Genomic DNA, 23,513 nt, shown 5'->3' with positions numbered 1-23,513 from the left:
TATGTAATCATAATTACACAAGAATAAGTAGTATATAATATAGTGTTTCATTTTTATGATGTCAAAAAAGGCACTGAATCTCAGGAATGACCTGACCTCAAAAACAAAAGTACGAATAGAAACAAAATTAAAATAACTGTTTAAACAAATAAGGTAATACAATGCATTCAGGCCCTTGAACTCTAAAATGGATTCAAGTTACAAGTTCTTTATGGTTCGTGTTGATCTTCATATTTTAATGATATCATGCATAATGCATAGAGAAGAATAAGGCTGGAAATCATATCAACAGCCATTTCACAGTCTTTAAACAATCCAAAACACTTTATAACCAAGCTATTATCGTCTTACAAATGTCACATACTAAAAACACATTTAACTTTTTCACATAAAACTCTTGCAGACAAAATGCATATCAAACATTTCTTTACAGGCTGTTCCTTTTGTGTTCAACAGGATACAGTAAAATACTTTTAAAACAAATGATCAATGGGTCATTTATGAAGAGCTGAACATAGCTTGGATTTTCCATAAATGTATGTGGTAGAAAAAACAGCATAAAATCTAAAGGAAAGAAAATGTTCATACATACAGTACATACACACATATCTTTTATACAGCCTCAAACAAACAACAATGCTACAATAACATGTCTGATTTACCAGCAACATAAAAAAAATTCTAATGTGATTTTGATTGCTTATAAAACATAATATTAAAAATAAATCAAAAAGGTTAATAATATTATCAAAATAACTTAAATACAATAAATAAAGGCACATTTAATAATTAATCTAATGATCTTTTTGTCTACTGTTGTTTCTTTACTTCATGGGCAACCATTTTTATCTGATAAAAAGTGAAGTTACGCATTCCAAACACCAATAAGATGAATATAAGGATAAAACAAACAAGCAGAAAAAAAAAAGACAATCAGATTGTATCCTCTGAGAAAGAGAGAGTAAGCGGACCATTACTGCTTAAGGTAGTAATTTTAGTTTTGGTGAGAATGAGAGCGAGACACTTTGTAGGCCAGTGTAAATCCCAGTAGAAGTAGCCTGGTTTAGTTACTCCAGTGCTGCTCTTCTGCTACTAAAGCCTCTGCTTTATCCTGTGCATTTCGTGGCATGTCCCAGTTATCTGCTGTTCCAATTTTTCCTGCTTTCTAGCATGGACAACTACATCTGAATGATCTTCTTTGAGCCATCCTCAGTTAGATGATACCTGAGAAATAAAGGAAGTTTCTGTAAGCAAGAAAAAGTACATTTACAAGAGTGACTGTACGAATAAATCAGAATCATACCATCGAGTCCATCCTTTAGAAATGTCTTCACTTGCCAAGTCCACAAGTGCCTGTAGACAAAGACAGCTGTAAGCCTCCATAAAAATCCAGTGATCAACTGAATGAGAAAGATTTTTTTATTATTTTTTTACCTTGCCCAGTAGTACTTTGTGTTTGGACAACAGTCCTCCGCCATTCTTGACAGCGACATCCAAAGTTCTCCTGTGCAGTTCCACTATAGACACATTGAACTCGAAGCTGACAAAAGCAACACAACAAGATAGTCAAGATACCAGTTTACTATGCGACCTTCAGTAATGCAATTATCAGAAAGAAAACTTCTCAGAAATATCAGCAGTTGCATCATACAGTATATTATAAAGACTTGGTTTGGAGGGTAAAACAGTTAGCTAGCTCTGTTCAGTAAGAAGCTCCGCTGTGGATTTAATATGTCATGCAAATGCATACAGCAAGATAAACAGCAGACACGAATTGGATCTGGTGGGTCCTCTTCTCATTTGAATGCAATTTAAATGAGTTAAAGACATCACTATGTCTGTAACCACATTAGGTTTGACATGAATACTATCAGTAAAATGTGTATTAGTGCCAAGACAATTAGCAAAAGTTCTAAAAAATAAAAAACAAACACTAACATTTGACTGTATATATCCTCCGATGGTTCATGAACAGAGTGAATCCCTCCTCAACTGCCCTTATAATCACCTTACACAATATTGTACATTAAATGGAAGATGAGTTTGCGTAAGATGGATTGTGAAAAAGAAGTGTGCTTAATTGTACTAAATGTGCAATGTACTTCAAAACTTAAAAACCTCATAAAAAAAAAAGCTGTACTGGCAAAATAATGATTGACATTTTTAAATAATTTTTAAATAATCTATTGTTGTGTTTTAAATAAATACATTTAATTTATGTATTATATTGACTAACATACTAAAGCACATGTAGAGCACTTGACTTTTTATTTTAGCTGCAGTGTGTAATAAGTAAATATAGTTTCAATTTAATGAACTGCTACTTCATTATTACAAATACGTAATTGCAATTGTATATAAATACATTACTTACATTTCATAAGTTTCAATAGAAATTGCATCAATACTATAAAAAGTAATTATAAATTTACATAGAAGGATGTCCTCAAGTTATTAAAGTCAGTCAAAAACATTCAGTTCAGTTAAATGCATTTAATATGAATTTAAACTCATTTTCATTTAATTGCAATTAAGTGTCAGAAAACAGAAAACAAAGCTATCTTGTAAAAACAAGATGTACACTTTAGAAAACTTTTTCTTTTTGACCAATTATAAAAGGTCTTTTGAACCAATTCTTATAAAGAAGATCATTTGAAATGCGTGCTTAGTGTGTCTCTTACGACTGGTCGTAGATGGGATTGAGCGTCTTCTTGAGTGTACTGGTCTTTCTGCGGCCACTCCGGCTCTTGTCTGGTAACAGGTACAGACGGACGTATGGGTCTGAACCATCTTTACTCAGTGCTATGAGGTTCCTGTGATTAGGAAACAAGGAAAAATATTCACACAAACGCAAGAGAAGTATTTTCAAGAGGACTTGTTGAAATCACATTTATAAAAATTCAAACATACAAATGCAAACACATGTCCATCATTGTTTGCACACACTGTTGCTGTTCAATAGAGTAAATCACTGATCATTCACCCAAAAAAATAAATAAATCCTAATAAATACTATTATACTGAATGTGTTCAATGTAAATGTAAAAAATAGCAAAAATGTAATAAATTAGCAAACAAAATGATTGGAAATGGTACCACAAAACAGAAAGATGAAGGTTAATGTGTATGTGGCAGTCTCACCTGCAGGCATGAACCACAACAATAAGTTTATTCCTTTGTGAGCTGTGTCGGATAGTGAGCTGGACTTCACCGAGGAGATACTGTCTCAGCCCAGAGCCGCTGTAACAGAAACAGTTTATATTTACAATACCTGCAATATTTACTTTAAGGCTGCATTTATTTGATAAAATCATACAGTAAAAACTATAATAGTGTTAAATATGATTACTATTTAAAATAACGGTGTTCTATTTTAATATATTGTAAAATGTCATTTATTCCTGTAATGACAAAGCTGCATTTTCAGCAGCCATTATTCCAGCCTTTGTTGTTACATGAAGAACAGTACTAACTGTATTTGAAAGATAAATATTTTGTAACATTACAGATGTCTGTACTGTCATGGTTGACCAATGTATCCTTGCTGATCAAAATAATTTATTTATTTAAAAATAAATAAGTAAATAATAATCACCGGCCCCAAACTTTTGAATGGTATTCTGTAATATTGAGCATGAATATGCAATATTGCTGCAAAAAACTTGTGGAAATCTTCGTTTGGATTGAAAATCATCCTACTTTATGTCTGTTTTCTCCAGATTTCCTCAGTGTGGTTTATATTGTTTAATATGGTTTAAACTATCTGAAAAACTTGGATGTCATAAGTGGTTTGTAACAGGGAATCAGTGACAAATACAAATGGGTCATGTCACGCTTCCCACTGTTTCTTTGCTCAAATTGGTCTGAGTGGCTCAGCAGAGACCAATCTGCTCAGTGCAATCCAGTCAGGCATGCCGTGTTGTTCACTGGGCAGTGCAGATAAATGGTTCACACTGCCCTGGGTACTACTTGTGTCTCAATTCTGGCTGTATTTTGGATTTTAGTGTTTCTCAAACAAAGCAGAAAGTAGGCACCAGTGTGGCTTCTAACAAAATTTAATTACACTGACAGGAAACGACTTCTGTATATACTGTAGGTATCAGTGTGTCACAAACACAGACTCACTTTTGTAGCTTCTGTAACCTCTGCTGCAATTCCAGTGTGGCAGAGGGCAGCGAAATGTCAGAGGCCAGACTAGGTGTAGAGTCTCTGTGAGACTGATGCTTGTGCGAGCTGCTTATCTCCAGACTGGAGACGCTGCGGCCTGTTTCTGCTAACTGCACTGTGGAGCCATCCAATCCTCTTTTCCCTTGAGGGGTGTCCGGTGCGAGGGTACAAGATGGGTTTTGTGACGGCTGGATGACTGTGGAGTTGCTGGTGCTAGTGACTGTTTGAGATTGAGGGGTCAAGCAAGAGTTATATTGACTACTGTGTCTGACCCGGATAGAAGACGGATGGCTGGATGTGACCTCCTTCTCTAAACAGAGGACCTGTTTACACAAAAACATATTTAAATGGATAAAGCACACTGACACAAGTGCTGATGGGAAAATTTTGATAGGATACAGACACACCAACCCTGAGAGCCATTTTGAGTTTGAGGGTGCTGTTGGGGCCCGAGTTCTGCAGGGGGAACTGCTGATTCAGCGTCATGTCGGCCTCCTTCAGGAGAGAAGCAACTGCAACTCCAACACTACCCAGAGAGCACTTGTGCTTACTATCCCTCACCTGAGACACACAAACAACATCCATGCATGACACTTGACTTTTTACAAACACAAACCCCATCAGGAACACACTGTCTAAAATCTTTTGAGGAGTTCTCAAAATGAACAGTAAATCATTCTAACCAACTCTGAACGATATATATATATATTTTTTTTTTAAAGAGTAATAATCATCTTTACTATAGCTTTTTATCAAGTCAATGTGTCCACGTAGAATCAAAGTATTTTTTTTTTTTTTTAAATCTTAAACTTTTGAAGCCTTAGTGTGAACTACAGTAGACATTCTCTTAGTAGTTTTAATATTCATGCTTTTGGGGTGTTTCCTTCTAGAATACCTCAATTTCCAGTTCCTGAGTGCGGGGGTTGTTGATAAGGAAGTGAAAAGCCTCCTCCCACAGCGGCTCACTAGTTTTATACCTCACCTGAAAATCAGCAAAACAGGACTTGGTATATGTGAATTTCTAGTTTTGAACATGTTAAAGCAGATTAATCAATGTTACCTTGCTTGTGTACATCTTTTGTCCTACAGTCAGTTTGACAAAAGGATTTGGATCTATGCTCATTTTTTTCCCATACTGTTGAACAAAAAATAGAAAGAAAACATTCAATTATACAGTATGATATGACAGTCTCATTAAAGCGATTGTTCACCCAAAAATGAAAATGTGATGTTTATCTGTTTACCCTCAGGGCATCCAAGATGTAGGTGACTTTTTTTCTTAAGTAGAACACAAACCAAGATTTTAAACTGAAACCGTTGCAGTCTATCAGTCTTATAATGTAAGTGGATGAGAATCACAGCTAAAACATACAAAAAAAACCCCACACAAATCGACTTATAAGTGCATTACCACCACCTGTCTCTCAAGTGGACCACTGTCACTCCTAATTGAGATTGTAGATAGAGTGTCATTGGTCCATTTGAGAGATAGTTGGCGGTAATTCACTTATAAGTCTGGGATCCACAGTAAAGCAAGAAGAAGACGCCTCAGGTGCCTGCTGCTTGAGAACATGCTCAGAAGAATTCTACAGTTGTGTGAATCAGAGGTAAAAAAAAAAAAAACAATATAAATACTGATCAGTTTCTTGCACAGACCGATTGTTTAGACATCAATGTATTGTCACGAGCCGGAGGGTTTAATTTGGTTTTGTTGTGTATGGTATATGTTCTTTTTTTTATTTTTAGCCGTGATTCCCATCCACTTACATTAGAAGACTGATAGACTGCAACTGTTTGAGCTAAAAATCTTGGTTTGTGTTCTACTGAAGAAACAAAGTCACCTACATATATAAGTATATTTGTATTTCTATAACATCTGCTAAATCTTTAAACACATGCAGTGGGGCATGAGGGAAGAATACATAAGAGAATCAATTAAAAAAAAAAAAAAAATCACAAAGATGTGAAATCATGCTTAGGGTTACAGATGCAATGCAATGCTTGTTATGCATGTCACTGTATCAACGGCATGCAGTCTCAATGTACCTTCAGGCCTTTATAAGGGGGTTTGGGGCCATCAGGGTTAAAGTCAAGAGGATTTGTCTTTCCACAGGAAGTATTGAGAGAAATTGAGAACAGGACGGTTAACATAAAGCAAGAGGACATGCAAGAATGATAGTTCGATTGGTCCAGCCCTACAGATTTCTACTAAATATTACAAATACATATGCATATCCAATTAGTGTAACAATATTGGCAGGGACAAAAGGAGCTCAAAAAAAAAAGTTTTGTCCTTTCTCTTTAGACTACTTACCAAGTCTAGATCAGGCAACTTCAATCATATGTATAAGAATGACCAAGCTGCATTTAGATGACTTAATATGACAGTAAAAATAAATGGAGGAATGAAAGCTATACATTTAAACCTTGGCTCCTGACATGTAATAAAAATATACATGTAATAAAAATATACATACATACTCAGTTACTGAGCAATTAGAATAGGACAAAGATTTAAGAAATGTGATTGTCATAGTTTATTGGATGACAATCACAAGCTACACATGCCCAACAGGCAAAAGTGGAAGTTTGCATGCATCAGATCAACGTATTCTGGGTTGTTCGTTTGTTACTAAAGAACAGGTTGAATGGAAGCAATGTCTACACACAATGTTAGATAAACAACCACAGGCTAGGTCAGGAGAACCAGGATGCAGATTACTGGCAAACTCACAAATAACGTTCTATAGAGAGAGTCGGGGTTCTCACAAAAGACTAGACCAGAGGCCCTCCTCTCCTTTAGGTTTCCACAGCCAAAGCTGCCCTCAAAGACACTCTTACAGTAGAGGAGGAAGGCACAATGTAAAGCATTAATAAAGTCGGCACTGTACATCAGTCGTCTAATAATACATCATCATATGGCCGCATAATTAAAAGGTGTCTATTAAATAACAAACATTCCTTAAAATGATTTTTAGGCCACAAATTCTAATATTATTTTGGACTACACTGATTTTCATTGTATGCACAAAAATAGTTGAACTACAAAATATCTTATTTTGTGTCCTGAAGAAAGCAAGTTTTGGAACAACATGAGGGTGAGTAAATGATGACAGATGTTTCATATCTGGGTTACTAATATCTTTAGGGGGGAAGCAAGACGATAATTGCACCTTGCAAGATCCAGCCTGGGGAACAACATCGGCGCATGTAAATCATTTGGGTGTGTAAAACTGCAGCTTGTTCACATTTGTATTCATATCAAAGTAGACTATTATAGAACATAAATAAAAACTTTCAAGCATTTCATAAAAGTAGAACCTAAAATAATGAAACTGAAAGCAAACTAATATGTTTTAACATGTAGCTGTTGCAGGACATCAGAAAATATCTTCCTATGCCAGATCCACAGACAGAAGCTATGTAGATTCATCACTCTTGTTCTTACCGGCAAATTACTGGCAGAGTCCAGGTAAACAACTAGCAGAGCTGAGGAAAGATTTTCATTAGCCCTTATGCTCCTTAATACCTAATAAGATAAAAAAGAGCAAATGATGACGACAAAAATTAAATGATATATTTAGCTAGTGTATGTTTAACCATGTCAGTATGAATCAGTGATTGTGTATGTGTATACCTGGCATAAGGATAATAATACCAGTTCATTTTGATATTTGTTTGGTCCCCATGAGTAAACAAGCTTATAAATCATACAGAATTCATTTTTTTTGAAAATCTGACAATGCAGAAAGTTGAGGTAGGTTTAGGGTAAGTGGATATAAAGTATAAAAACCATTAAAACTATAAAAATCATGAAACGTCCCCATTATGATATGGATACCAGTGTGTGTGTGTGTGTGTGCTCATACTTGATCTAGTTTCTCAGCACTCGGGTACAATGACAGCCACTCTAATCTCAGATGTAGTTTGCCTGTAGTAACTTCTTCCAAGTCAAACCACTGAAAAAAAAAAAAAAAATCCAGTGCAGTGGAATGGCAGATATGGGCATAAATGACATTCAATTCATTCCAAACCAAACCAATGATGAAGATCTACAAGTTCAAAAGAAATTATACAACTGGTGTTTCTTTGAAAAAAAAAAAAAGCAATGCCACTATCAATACAGGAAAATGTCTACATTTACGGAAGCTCAAAGTCAGTACATTAATGAGATAAAATTAAGTTTAACAAGAATGTACTCTTCCATATTGTGGAAAAAAGATGATCATATTCCTGTTTTGAAGTAAAAACAAAATGATGAATGGCTTAATAATGAATTAATCCGAGAGTAAAAAATGAGGGCAGTGTTGAGAATGATTGGAAAGAAAACAAGAGTTTGAAAATACTTAAATCTACTTAAAATACAGCCAAAAAAATTTGTAAATTCAAAGTCAGATCATTAATGAGAGGGTGCTGGAAGAGAACTGGTACCAAACCCTAACCCTAACCCAGCAAGAACAATAGTGTGACTGCATTACCTCATCAACCTTCTGTTCTTTATGAAGCTCACTCAAGTCAATCATTAGACTGGAACAACAATAAAAGAAACATTATACATCTTTGTAAAGTTCTATAACAGACAACATTGTAAGTTTCAGCTATATAAATAAATGTGGCACCTGCCCAAGAAGTCATCTTTATCTGGGTCTTCATCAAAGAGCTCAATTTCCAGATGTTGTCCTGAATGTTCATATACTAGTGCCTGATGATGAAACACATTTCAGTCTTATGAGCGCATTAAATAATTAGTTCAGCCAAAAGTGAATATTAAGCCATAAATTACTCACCCTGAAGTCATCCTAGGTGTATTTGACTTTCTTCTTTCAGACGAATTCAGTTGTAGTTATTTAAAAAATTGTCTTTGACCTTTCAAGCCGTTTGATGCAACTTAGTGGGTGTTGCACTCCATCGGCCCATGAGAAGTTTAATTAAAAGCGCATCCTTTTAAAAGAAGTGTCTCACCGGGGGAATGACGTATGAGGTCAGCATTGCGCGTGTGCAGCTCAGAAGTGATGCACGCGCAAATGCAGCGAAGAGATCAAAACAACCGTCACTAATTAGAAGTACAAAACAAGGATTTGCAAAGAAGAATTTCAGAGGATTTCGATATAAGCCAAGAGGAGATTGGTTTTCCTTTGCTAAAGTAAGAAATATTGTGTCCTTTGCTCCTGTTATCAAGACTCACCGGCACATGTGAAACATTAACCTCACACGTCATCTGCCCCGGAACTGCTTCTGTTTTACAATAAAGAGTGCAAGCTAGAAAAAAGTGATTATTAAGTTTAGAATATTGATATTGTTTAAAAGACAATTTTTAAAATAACTCCAAATGAATTAGAAAGAAAGTCATATACACTGAGGATGACTTCAGGGTGAGTAAATTATAACTTAATTTTCATTTTTGGCTGAACTAACCCTTTAAATAAGCATGTGTATGTGTGTGTGTATTCACCTCATACACCTCATTCCATTTGGGGTGCAGACATTCTTTGATGGTCTTGCTTCTAAAGAGCTGATTGCTGACCAGCAGCATGCCATAGGGGTCAGACTTCCCTTTGATCAGCCCGCCCAGATATGTGTCTTTAACTTCCAGATTCTGAGCTTCAAGAAAATGAATCCTTAGAACTCCCTAATGCGTGTGAGAAAGAATGCAGCAAAGACAATGAGAGGTTAATGAATATTTGTATGAATAAACATTTGTAGGGTTTGATGAGATGCGTGAGTGAGTGTGAGTGAGTGTGTATTCACCTTTGGCATAGGGAAACGAAGCTGTGCCAGTTCAACCTCACCTATCAGTGGTACAGTGATCCTGTTAGGCAACACCATGTAAGTGCTGATAATATCCTGGATCATGTGCTCTGAAAAGCCACTGCCAAGAAAAAATAAATTATGAGTTACATGAAATGTTGTACTTCTAGATATCAATCATCATCATCAATGCAATGGACAGAAGTTAAACTTTTCTCAGAATACATTATTTTGTGGGAAAAAGAAGTGGTAAAATAAATGTAATAAAAAAAACAAAAAGACACAAATAGTTTGGAAAACTTCAGATTTATTCAAAATGTTCCACAGGGAATATTTCTGTGCCAACCAACCAATCCTGTTTAATGGTGTCTAAAGGAGTTTGTGCTACTACTACTAGCTAGTGTTGTCTTAGAAGTTGCCTTAAAACAAAGTCTAACTAATCTCCATAGATTAATTTATTTAAAAAAGAGAGAGAGAAAGAGAAAAAACAATCCTGTACATCCCGGATATATTGCTAATTTGCTAACCACAACCACCACATTCAAATGCCATCTTGCTAACTAAACCAACAAAGTGACAAAAACAAAGATCATCTGACAATGTTTATTTAAGTATGTTTTTGTAACATTAGCATGAATAAATTTTCTACATTTCAGCAGACTCCTACCGCAGCATGTGGTGTGACAATACATGCATCTAATTGGCCCGCAGCCTGTCTGTCCTGGCACAAATGCACCACAACCTTGTTAAAATACAAGCACAAGCAGGGAGAGAGGCAATGGAGAGGAAACACACAGAAGCCATAGTGCCATTTTGAGGTTTGTGCTGACATTCCTCAGCTCCCCCCTCTCTCATTTGACCCAATACTCTTGTCTCTGGGCAGTTGACTGTCTTTGTTGAATAATTTACAAATCTCAAAAACTTATATTTTATTTACAATAGAATATAGATAACATATCAAATGTTGAAAGTTAGACATTTTGAAATGTCATGCCAAATATTGGCTCATTTTGGATTTCCTGAGAGCTACACATTCCAAAAAAGTTGAGACAGGTAGCAATAAGAGGCCGGAAAAGTTAAATGTACATATAAGGAACAGCTGGAGGACCAATTTGCAACTTATTAGGTCAATTGGCAACATGATTGGGTTTAAAAAGAGCCTCTCAGAGTGGCAGTGTCTCTCAGAAGTCAAGATGTGCAGAGGATCACCAATTCCCCCAATCAGTGATGGAGTACTCGAGTCCTGGACTCGGACTTCATTCTCTGGACTTGTGACTTGACTTGGACTCGCAGAATGATGACTTGTACTTGGACTCAGACTCGAGGATATATAAAATCGGACTTGAGCATTCATCACGTTGTTTTTGACTAAATATGTTCTAAAAAAATTATAAAAGGTGTTACACTTTTCCTGTTTTGTGCCCAAGACCGGCCGGGATCTATTGTTTTCCCTCACAGACACTGCTACCGCTCGCTGTCTTTGCTTGACAACACACTCACTGGCGTCACTCACTTTTTGCTCATGCATGATACGCGGGCTAAATGTTCACATTTGGAAAATGCAGAAAGATGTGCCCGGATCGTGAACTTCCCGTACACTCATTTTGCATCTAATGCTGAAAAGAGCAGTGCTAAATGTTGTGTGTATAATCGCACAATTGAGGAAAAGACTGGGAAAAATTCAAACTTTAACAGACACCTGTCACTGATGCACCCAGAAAAGTAAGTAAAATGCTCTCCATTGGCTAACGTTAGCTTTAAAAAAAAAAAAAAACTATTTTTGACTAATGCATATATGATAATAAACAGAAGAAGCTAGGGTTGGGCGATGTTTGACAATTTGGCATCAGACGTCGACGATGTCTAATGTCTGGTTCAGATTACACAATTTTTTTTGTCTGTTGATAATTTACCAGTCACGGTGTCAGATCAGATTACATGATTTTTTTTTTTGTCTGTTGCGATAGTCACTGTGTCAGATTACAAATTTTTTTTGTCTGTTGCAATGGTCACTGTGTCAGACGGATGACGCAATTTTGACTTCTAAAATCTTGTGGTGTCGTGGACAAGAAACATGTCAGACTAACGTTGCACGTTGCTTTCTGACCAGTCGCGTGCCATCAAACACACACATTCACTTGAACACATACAAACGCACTCACGCTATATCACTCGGCCACTCACACACAAACACACTCTCTCTATCTCACACACACACACACACACACACACACACAAACTCTCTCTCTGCATATCGTATTGATTTTTACGTTTTAAGTATCTTTAAAAATACAGTGTCCTGTAAAATGCACATTTCTTTTTTCCGCTGAGTGTATTTCTGTAATACAAAGGATTAGTTCACTCAAAAATTTCCTAATCATTTACTCCTCCCAATGCCATCCAGGATTTCCATGGCTTTTTTTCTTCAGTAAAAAATAAATTATGTTTTTTAAGGAAAACATTGCAGGATGTTTTCTTCATATAATGGACTTCAATGCCTACCAAATCAGTTGGTTGCTATTGTTTCCTCAAAAAACTTAAAATCTTTTCCACTGAAGAAAGAAAGACATGGATATCTTAGATTACATCAAGGTGAGTAAATTATTAGGAAATTTTCATTTTGAGGTGAACGAATCCTTTAATGTTACTTATAAAAAAATATTTAAACAATTAAATAAATATAATCGTGCCACAGCTAGTTAACAATGATTTAAACTAAGGTCAAAGACAATTTTAGTGATATCATACACATTTCTTGCTGCAAGAAAGAGTGCCTGAAAAATGATTTGGCTTAATTGTATACAATTTCTCTCACTAGGTACCAACAATACTGTGCCTCCGCTGCATCACATTTGACACCGGCTGGTTCAGGTCAGAGTGCTATTAAATCATTTTTCCATGCTGGACCACAAGGGATCTATGACACCAAACATCCACGTCAAAAGGCTATAAGTGATGCCCTTGTGAAAGATCTTATCATTATCTGTTGCTTGCCTCTCTCCATGGTTGACAATGAGGACTTCAGACACTTCCTTCATGTCCTGGACCCTTAGTATAGGCCTATAGCAAGATCCACTATCTCGTCTGTGACCATTCCAGGAATGGTAAAATTTCAAAAGGAATGGATAAAGTGCCAGCTGGCTGAAGCATCGAGTGTTGCTGTTACTACAGATATTTGGAGTGATCGCAAGATGCTGTCATTCCTTGGAGTGACAGCACACACAGTGACTGAGGTAAACCATGTACTCAGCCTTCAGTCATATCTTCTTACCTGCGAAAGAGTCCATGGCAAACACACCGGAGAAAAGATTGCAATGAGGTTTGAATGCTGTGCTGAAGAGTATCTGATTAAGAATAAGATCAACTTTGTCATCACTGATAATGCGTCCAATTTGAGGAAAGTATTCCAGGCCAGATTTCTGCCAGAGGAAGATGAGGCTGCAGAGCCAGAGCCGGAGGATGAAATCTGGCAAGATCTGACACCAGAAAATCAAGAGGCAGTCAATGCTACTTTGGATGAAAACTGTAAGATGCAGAGACTATTGTGCTCCACACATTCACTGCAGTTGGTCATAAAAGATGGTTTGAAAGAAGCCAGTGGGCTGTCAGGCACCCTATCCAAGCTGTCCCGTGCAGCCAACCTCCTCCACAGTGGCACTTCATTTTTAAGACTGCTTTGAAGCAAACTTTGGTGATGCAACGATTCCAACGGCAAATGCTACGCGATGGAATTCTACTTTGAAGCAAGTGAAGGCATATGCGAATTTTGACATACAAATGCTAGCATATGTGTTGGACTCAGAGGGGCACAAAAGTCTAATCCTTTCATAGCGAGAATATGCTCAGCTTGAAGAACTGATCGAAATTCTCGATCCCTTCTTAGAGGCAACCAACCTGACTCAGGGAGAGAAAACTGTCATCGTCAGTGTTGTTGTGCCCTGTGTCCTCACTCTGCAGTCATCTGCAGGAAATAAGAGAAGGAGTCAGATACTGTGGGCCGCTGGTGAGAGCTCTGGAGAACTCCATGAAAGTAAGGTTCACAGAGATCTTCAGTGCCGTGATGATGCCAGGATGTGAGTCAGATGAAGGAAGAGGTCCCACCAAATTTCCTTTCACCATTGCCTACTTTGTAGCATGTTGGAACCAGCATTTGGTTTCCAGTGGCTAGAACATGATGTGCAGCTGGACAATAGCATTAAAGGGCAACTAAAGAGTTAAATAAAAGGTGAGAAATGTTTTTTACTTATTTATGCAGACAAGTGAGTTAAAAACCTTTATGAGTTTTATGTCCACATTTAATATGTAAGCCTATTTAATAACATATTTATAAAATATATTGGTAACACTTTACAATACGGTTCATTAGTTAACTACATTAGACAGCATGCATGAACTAATAAGGAACTGCACTTATACAGCATTTTTTAATCTTTGTTAATTTCATACTTTACTAATGCTTTATTAAAATCTTGTTAATATTAGTTAATGTACAAACAACAATGAACATTTGTATTTTTATTAACGTTAACAAAGATGAACAAATACAGAAACGGATGGATTGTTCATTGTTAGTTCATATTAGTTGATACATTAACTAATGTTAACTAATGAACCGTATTCTGAAGGGTTACCCATACCTCTCCTGCCTCCTTTTGTTTCAGCGTATATGAAAGCAGAAGGTGAGAAACCACAGTTACCATCATCAGCCGCTGCAACAGGGCCAGGGGTAGGTGATGCTCCAGCATCTCCTCCTGAGGCCCCTCAGAAGAAGCTGAAAATGTTCTATCACTATCGGAAGACTACCTCCTCGACTAACAACAAGCCATCTGTCCATGCTCAGTTGACTGCATATCTTGACCTGATCGCCGAGCAGGACTCAGTCCCATGCTTTGGCTTTTGGCAGCAGCACAGTTCCCTGCACTCTATCAGCTTGCCACACGTGTATTCTGTATTCCTGCCACCAGTGCACCCATTTAAAGGGCATTTAGCAAAGGGAAGACCTTGCTTTTTCCAACAAGGTGTAGAAGAAGGATTCGGGTACTGAAATGGCCAGCCTGCAGTCTTGATCTTTCACCCATAGAAAACATTTGGCACATCATAAAGAGGAAGATGCAACAAAGACCTAAGACAGTTGAGCAACTAGAAGCCTGCATTAGACAAGATTGGGACAACATTCCTATTCTTAAACTTGAGCAAACTGTCTCCTCAGTCCCCAGACGTTTGCAGACTGTTATAAAAAGAAGAGGAGATGCCCCACAGTAGTAAACATGGCCTTGTCCCAACTTTTTTAAGATGTGTTGATGCCATGAAATTTAAAATCAACTTATTTTTCCTTTAAAATTATACATGTTCTCAGTTTAAACATTTGATATGTCATCTATGTTGTATTTTGAATAAAATATAGAAATTTGAAACTTCCACATCATTGTTTTCTGTTTTTATTCACAACCTGTACAGTGTCCCAACTTTTTTGGAATCGGGTTTGTACATGCATGTTTGTACGTAGGAGAACTTTACTGTCATATACACAAGTAAGATTTAAGTATTATGCTTCATACAAACAGCACACACCACATTCATTTGCATTTATTTAGAAGTAAATACACAGATGAATAACCATATACAAATTAATGTGTTTACAGTCAAATTTAGACAATAAATAACTTTTGTACTGTATAAATGTTTATTATAGATTTCAGCACATTGTATAGTATTGTGCTTTGCTCTTTTGAAGTTCAAGATAAGCACAAGAGCAATTACTCATTTTGAGCATGCCTGTTGTCAACGCCTACTAACTTTCATTTCCATTCATCAAAAACACAAAGAAATCGGAGAACAACTGAACAAAGACACGTATAACAACAACACCACTATTAAGCAAGTGCCAAGTGTTTTTTTGTTTATTATTCGAGATGAATAAATTCATCATGGGTGCCAAAATAGCAATACACTTAATTGTTGTCTTTTATGCAATGACAAAATACTAAAAGTTTCACACAATTGTTGTAGTATAATGTCTAATTTATAGCAAATTACTGTACTTTCATTTCCAAAACATTTGTTTTCTTTGCATTTTAAATGATTTTACACTGCAGCAGGCAAGTTTAAATCGGTGGAAATGTATACTTATAAACCAAAGACACTTCTACAAGGTAAAAGAAACATTCACCTTTCTGTGCAATGTTGGCATACTTATAATACAACACACAAAAATAAGCTACAAGGTAAATACAGTTAATTGCTTCTCTGGAACCCAGCTCATCCTCACGATAATGTAACATGACACTCAACAACAGAACAAAGAATGCTGTACCGGACTGATGCAGATACGAGTTGCAAACTATGAATCCATGACAAAAAGCACAATGCTTGTTCATGGCTTAATATTATATCAACATTCAACATAATGTTAAGCTTGAGGAACTACTTTAGTACATAAAAGCATTTCTAAAGGTGTTGTTTAACCCCTATGGCCATTAGATAATCTTACCAACCTTTAGAGCTTTGGATGGGGGAATGCGCAAGGCAAATGTATTGATTTCATGAAGATAAAAGACTTAATATTCACCAACCTCCAAGTGGACATTTTCTTAAAAAACTCAAACTCTTTAGACCGATTTATTTATTTTTATAACCTCGAATTGCTTTTCACAATCTGTCTCTAAATTTTTTTTCCATTCATGCTTTCAATTACACTCATTCTTTCTTTTACATTTGCCTCCAATATGTTTTTTTTTTCTTTTTCAAAATGCTTTCTCATCTCTCATGTCAGTAACACTTGACATTCAATCTCCCAGATTCTGTGATCAAAGGAAACGTCATTGTGAATTACTTCCTCTTTAATAAAAAAAAAACAACAACATTCAGTGGGTAACAATATGCCGAACAGAAATTATAAACACCATAAAAAATATGAAAGCAAGAATGATGATCGTAACTCTCTTATTGATTTGCTTGCTGAGCAGATGCAGTTGACCAAACATCTTCATAATGCAAGCATAGCATTCTATGAGGTTACAAAAATAACTCACCGGTCCAGCAGTGAGACACCACAGATATACAACACAAAAATAAACTGCATTACTGTTTGTATAAGGTATTATGGTTGCCTGGAGGGACAGATCTAAGACCAGTGTACAGTCTTACATTTGCTGTATGATGCAAGGAGCATGGTGGACATGAGAGCAGCTCTGGTGCAGTGAAGATCCAAAGCAGCACCAATAAACTTTAATAGCCTAAGACAAGCACTCTCAATGCTGCAGTGCTAATAACCACAGCCTAATGGTACTTTTGTTTGTTTGCTGTGCTTGCAATAAGGATTATCCAAACACCAAGCTCCCAAACAGCATCAGCTAGTGTAATTATTTCATTTTTCTTTCAGAAACAGGATACACATAACATAATGCATACAAAATTGTAAATAGGCTTACATACGTATTTAAACTCTCTTAGTGAAGAAGCTCTTCACTATACTAACTTATACTGTATATTCCTATGGGCAACCCCTGTTCACAGTAGCCTGTGTTAAGAAACAGCTAGAGGGGTGTAATCAGTCATCTGCCTGTGTGTGTGTGTGTGTGTGTGTGTGTGTGTGTGTGAGTGCGCGTGTGCGCGTGTGTGTGTGTCTGTGTGCATGATCAGCACAACTAGAAGTGCAACACTCATGAATCTGCTCTAACTTTTTGCTACAGACAGTATGTTACATCAACACATTAAAGATATTTCTAATCTGCCATTACAGAGGGCACTAAGTGGCTGTTGTTTAACATTGTTTTAGTTAATGCGTCTAAATAATTCCATGGGAACACAATGAAAAAGTGTGTTCCTTGAACATTCATGCATAATGCATAAATGTAATTATTCTAATTTAATTGTGGATGTATTGCAGGGTGATACAGTAAACATATACACACACATATCATATTGAAAGCAAAAAAAAAAACAGGTTTAATGAACAAAATTAAATTACACTGTTTGTGATGCATGCTTTTCCATACACTCTCTCATAGCCACTAGCAAATTTGGTACTGGATGTAATTTTTATTATTATAAAAAAATATATATTAAGAAAAATCACCAGTTATATTAATACGAAGTGTCATAATAGCCAAGGGAAGAAACAGTGCTCTTTTTTTTATAAAATGCCATGGGTAGTTTTTTTCTATTTATGTAAACAAACTATTATCAGTAGCATTAACCTGATTATGAAAGCAAGGCTTTCAACTTATCTACCAGTTATCTTTTATCAAGTGCACCACACCACTGAAAAATTTGCATATGTATAAAATATAAAGCTATATAAATATTTATTACATACCCACTTACTTATTGTTATTAGGGTTTGTAAAGACATTCATATAAAGCCACAATTTAAATGTCTACAAAAATAATTTCAAGTATTTAAGCAGAAACCTTTATGTGTGAAACTTAAATTTAGTCAAGTGAGTTAGACTGATAATCTAAACTGTTCAGCCAAAGTGGCCAAAAAGGTAAATTCATCACTACTCAGTATGAGACAGTCCAATTATAATATGTGCAAAAGCTTATAGTTAATTAAAATCAACATACATTAGAGAGAAAGAAGAATGTCTTTATTGATTATGCACTAAGACTGCTGAACAAAAGCTCTTTCAATTATTTCCAATAAACAGGCCTACATCCAAGTACAACTACCGTAAATGAAGACAAAAACAAAAGAAGAGGCCTAGACTCCATGTTTTATATATCTATGGATGAAAACCAAGAGGCCCTAAAATTAAGAAAGAACCAGTAGCCTAACCAACATGAAAACAATACAACTAAATCAAAGTTTATATAAAATGCCTGGCAGGACTAAAATCAACTTACAAAATATTCCAAGAAACAAAGACTAAGTAAAAATTGAATTCATTGTAGGAAGAAAAAGTTTACTTACTTAAGCCCTGGAATGTCCAATATATTTGTGAGGCCTGTCCAGTTTATGTCCAAAAGCTGTATGAAAAAGAGAGAATCAAGCATATAAATAACTTAAACAAATGGTTAACAGAGAGAAAATACAGGCATATCTGTTCAGAGGAGAGAAACAAGCACAAACCAGATAACACAAAAAGACAACAAACAATGAAATATGTCTAGACATGCCTGATGCTGTAATCAACCTGGATGTTAAGTCTCACTCTAAAACAGCACATAAATAACACTACTATGTTTGTGACTGCAATTAGAACAATAAGTATCCCAGTGCACTAGAACATTAACAAAAAAGAGGAAAGGCTGGAAAGAAACAAAGTACAGAAATATAAACCATCCATTATAATGCGGATAGACGTAATATAAAACATTTATTTTAGCCTCTTTTCCTCTGTGAATGTCAGTGTCGCCCACACTGCAGGGGAATATCTGAAGAGAGGCCACCTCTGCAGTGCATCACAAACTACAGTCAGACCGCAGGACACTGGACACCTCGCAAAGGACTCAAACTCAATGAGACAAGTGTAGGAAAACTCACTAAAGCCTTCATTCAGAACCAGCAGCAGAATGTGAGCTAGAATCAGGCTGAGCTGTGATAACCTGCAGTGAAATTAGCCCTGCTACTAAACTGGTACTGACAGACTGTAGAATCTGGGTCACTGACGCTGACTGTCTGCCACTGCTATATGCACACGGTAGAACTGTTAAGACCAGTTTATGCTGTTTAGCAAGCCTTTAAATAGAATCTCAATCCTGCAGCTTTGCAAAAGACAAATGTCTTTAATAAATTTCTCTTCATTTATAACTTTTTTTCCAATGTTTTCATCTAAACTAATAACATGTATGTTAGATCCTATTCCATCTAAGCTCCTAAAAGAGGTGCTTCCAGAAGTCATACATCCTCTTCGGTCTATTATTTAAGGGGTCATATGATGTTGCTAAAAGGAATTTTTTTTGTGTGTATTTGGTGTAATGCAATGTGTTTATGTGGTTTAAGGTTAAAAAACACATTATTTTCCACATACTGTACATTATTGTTTCTCCTATATGCCCTGCCTTTCTGAAACGAGTCGATTTTTACAAAGCTCATTGGCCAGCTATCCAGAGCGTTGTGATTGGCTGAACGCATCAAGCATGTGACAGAAATGTTGCGCCCCTTACAATACTGTAATGCTGTATGTCCCAGCTCCATGAGACAAAACGAGCCATTTGTTCCATCCAGTGGGGACATAATTACGGATTATAATGAGTTTATTTTTTATCTTTTTATGCGTTGCATTGAGTGTCACGCAACGTTAACATAAAACCATATTTGCATTTGTGATTGGAGAAACAACAAGCTGTAACAGTTACTCTACACTGCTCAAAACTGCGTTTGAATCATCAGTGTCAAATTCTCTACAAATGAAAACGTACGAACAATGTCTCAGGATATGTCCATACAATGGAAGTCATTGGGATCCACTGCTGTATGGTTTTCAACATTCTTCAATATATCTTCAATTATATGCCACAAAAAAAAAAAGAAACACACACACACACACAAATCAAAATTCAGGTTTGGAACAACATGAAAGTGAGTAGTTTGGGTGGACTATCATTTTAATATTAAACAATTCCCAGAAACTAAATTATATAATTTACCTGTACTTCAATACAAATTCCAACATAATTCTAATGCAGTAATAAAACATAATATTCAGAAATAAAAAAGATCTACAACATGCTCATGCACTCGTTACGAGGACTCTGTTATGTACTTTGAAAAGTTTAAATATGTCTTGCTGTTTAACAAGAACCAAGTCACTGCCCACTCAAATTCCACACTGACATCTGATCTTATGCCTTATCTTCTTTCATTATTCACAATCTTATCTGATAGCAGTCTCTTCAGATATCCTCAAAACACTCTTTCATTAAAATCCTTAATCCTTAACCCTCACCTAGGTTTTTGTGTACAATACACATTTAAGTTAATTGAATAATTTCAAGAGCTGTATTTAATTATGCTGTATAACATATTATTTGCAATAACTGCAAACAACAGCATTTCAGACACAACGCTCCTATGCTGTGGTAAAATAGATGTTTTTTGGGAAAGTGCTCACATTCAAATCCGAGTTAAACATAGTTGCAGGAAAAGAGGCAGCACATGTCAAAAAGGGAATATATGACCGACCACACACTGATAAGTTCCAGACTTTATCAGAAAAACAGTTACTTCAGTTTTCATCAGGCAAAAATACAGACAACATTATCAAGGTAGTAATAAATGTGTTGGTAAACTCACTGGCTTCTTGAGGAAGAAGAGGGAAAGAGCACCAACCAGAGGCATATTCCCCAAAAGTGGCTCAAGAATCACCCGCAGAACTCCATGTATCTATTCATACAAGCGGCCAAGCACACACACAGAGAGATTGACAGACACATCAAATTACATTTTGAAACACTGATAAGGATTCTCACTAGAGGCTTGGTGTGTACCTTACTCCAATTAAGGCAATATGTGACCCAGGACCTATAAAACTATTTGAAATCTGGCATCTGATGGTGCAAAAAAATCTAAATATTGAGAAAATTGCCTTTAAACTCGTCCAAATGAGGTTCTTAGCCATGCATATTACTAATCAAAAACTAAGTTTTAGTATACTTAGAGTAGGAAATGTACAAAATATCTACATGAAACATGATCTTCATTTAATGTCGTAATGATTTTTGGCATAAAAGAAAAATCTATAATTTTGACACATACATTTGTATTTTTGTCTATTGCTAAAAAATATACCTCAGCGGCTTAAGACTGGTTTTGTGGTGCAGGGTCACATATCAAATATTCTCAATTAAAAAAAAGCTAAAAAAAAAATATATATATATATATATATATATATATATATATATATATATATAAAATTGGCATTCACCAGATTATATTAATGAAAGCATTGCTGTCTTTATTAGGAACAACCCACTTCATCAGCCTTGGAGACCTCAAATGGAATGACAGAACTGTGTTTTCTTAATATCTTTGTCTTATTTTCCTGTAATTTCCTTCTAAGGATGAATATTATTTTCTGCAAAATGAGAAAAAGATTTTTGGCGTGAGACAGCAGTGCTGTCAATCTAACCACTACGCGCCCCAGGCTGATGATGAGTGTTTCAGGATCCTGACTGATGCATTTATTATTTTGCATCTGACAGCATTCTGACATGCTTTGTAATACATTTCACCTTCACAACAGAATTATGAGCTTCTGCTTTGAACAATCATCCATTACCAAAGAGGTCCTAATGAGAACAAATAACTCAAGGGAATGTCCTGTCTCAAGTAGTCCTTTATGAAATCATAATATGTGGAAGAGGTTATAAAGGTCAGTCAGTGTATATATGAACTCTTTTTTTTTTTTTTTTATAATTTTTCTTACTTTTTTTCTTACTCTATTTTTATTAATTTCTTATTTGTATGTAAAGCACTTTGAATTTCAATTTGTGTATGGAAGTTGTAAACTTGCCCCACCTTACTCACTAATTTACATTTCGTGACATGTAAAAAACAAAGTTTCAATAAAATGTTTATTATATTATTGAAAATCTTTTACCAGTGGCTCTTAAAGCCATCAAATCTGCTATTTATGAGATGGCAGACTCAGACTTCCCTGTGTAAGTCTTGTAGAGACGAATGGGAATGCTAACAGCTCTCTCCAGGTATTATAGGCCTCCTTTACATATAGTAAAAAATACATCATACATAAACACAGCATGCTGTCACACAAGGAGTATACTATGCAATGCATTTAATGGGACAGGATGAAACAAGTCCATAAATCATGTACAAAACGGTCATTGTGTGTGAGCATCTGTGTATATATCTGATCATGCACTACAAACAGTACAAGGGCATTTAAGTATTTGGTTACACGCCTCCCTATAAATACACACACACCCTTTCTGTAAAAATAAAAATAGGCTCCGTTCTACAGTCGACTGGATTCTTTCCATGAAACACGTGGTTGCTTCACAATATAGGAAAAAGCTTCCCTGTATCCAACAAATTAACTCTCTGGCCTTGGCGAATATAATCCATTGGGTCATTGAGACAAACTCAATGGAAGATGCCATACATAACAGAGCCGCTGTGTATCTGTTGTGAACAAATAACTGTGCAATCCTACTGCTGTATGTGGCACAAGAGCAGAGAATTATCACTCCAAAATGTTTTATGAGAATATATAACAATATACCTGTATACTTTTGATCCCTGCTCTACAGTAGAACCTTTTGACATCCACATCGATTTCAGTATTTCCAACATAGCTATAAAAGAAAAGAGAAATATTAAAACCTGTGGGACAGAAAGTTAAATAAAAGATGAAAAGATGTCAGCATAGCATATTTAATGTGATATCACCTGATCTGAAGGTCCATGATGATCTGCCGTTTGTCTACGTTCTCAGAGTAAACTTTGACCCCGTTGATTCTGAGAGGCTGTGACAGAGATGAGCACAGATGCCCCGTCAGGCGGTTGACATTTTTTTAACCAGCATGCATTCCTCCACAGAGCCCTGACAACATAAACTATTTCCATCTGACAGCTGGTCAGCTTTTCCAAAAGGTTTAAATTTCTCATGTCAATCTTCCTACTCCTGATGCAA

At 36.0% G+C, this 23,513-nt stretch overlaps 1 protein-coding gene across 4 annotated transcripts in view; it reads right to left on the bottom strand.

Moving 5' to 3' along the window:
• Positions 1–215: 215 nt before the first annotated feature.
• esyt2b (extended synaptotagmin-like protein 2b) overlaps positions 216–23,513 on the bottom strand; it is a 31,062-nt gene continuing 7,764 nt past the window's right edge. The window contains exons 4-24 of one of the 4 annotated variants that reach the window (XM_026267768.1): positions 23,270–23,346; positions 23,103–23,175; positions 21,155–21,244; positions 18,830–18,885; positions 9,916–10,036; positions 9,620–9,796; positions 8,787–8,869; positions 8,646–8,694; positions 8,037–8,126; positions 7,616–7,696; positions 6,902–7,003; positions 6,214–6,270; positions 5,228–5,302; positions 5,063–5,149; positions 4,579–4,728; positions 4,126–4,490; positions 3,142–3,240; positions 2,682–2,813; positions 1,435–1,540; positions 1,304–1,353; positions 216–1,224 (exon numbers count right to left, since the gene is read on the bottom strand). In XM_026267768.1, coding sequence (XP_026123553.1) covers positions 1,179–1,224; positions 1,304–1,353; positions 1,435–1,540; positions 2,682–2,813; positions 3,142–3,240; positions 4,126–4,490; positions 4,579–4,728; positions 5,063–5,149; positions 5,228–5,302; positions 6,214–6,270; positions 6,902–7,003; positions 7,616–7,696; positions 8,037–8,126; positions 8,646–8,694; positions 8,787–8,869; positions 9,620–9,796; positions 9,916–10,036; positions 18,830–18,885; positions 21,155–21,244; positions 23,103–23,175; positions 23,270–23,346 — 2,166 coding nt within the window. In that variant the 3' untranslated portion in view covers positions 216–1,178. The remainder of the gene's footprint in view (positions 1,225–1,303; positions 1,354–1,434; positions 1,541–2,681; positions 2,814–3,141; positions 3,241–4,125; positions 4,491–4,578; positions 4,729–5,062; positions 5,150–5,227; positions 5,303–6,213; positions 6,271–6,901; positions 7,004–7,615; positions 7,697–8,036; positions 8,127–8,645; positions 8,695–8,786; positions 8,870–9,619; positions 9,797–9,915; positions 10,037–18,829; positions 18,886–21,154; positions 21,245–23,102; positions 23,176–23,269; positions 23,347–23,513) is intronic. The other 3 variants (XM_026267769.1, XM_026267770.1, XM_026267771.1) reach the window with 3 other exon arrangements.

The sequence above is a fragment of the Carassius auratus genome, chromosome 7 (genome assembly GCF_003368295.1).
Source record: "Carassius auratus strain Wakin chromosome 7, ASM336829v1, whole genome shotgun sequence".
NCBI classification, from domain to species: Eukaryota; Metazoa; Chordata; class Actinopteri; order Cypriniformes; family Cyprinidae; genus Carassius; species Carassius auratus.
This window is presented reverse-complemented; position numbering and strand designations above follow the sequence as displayed.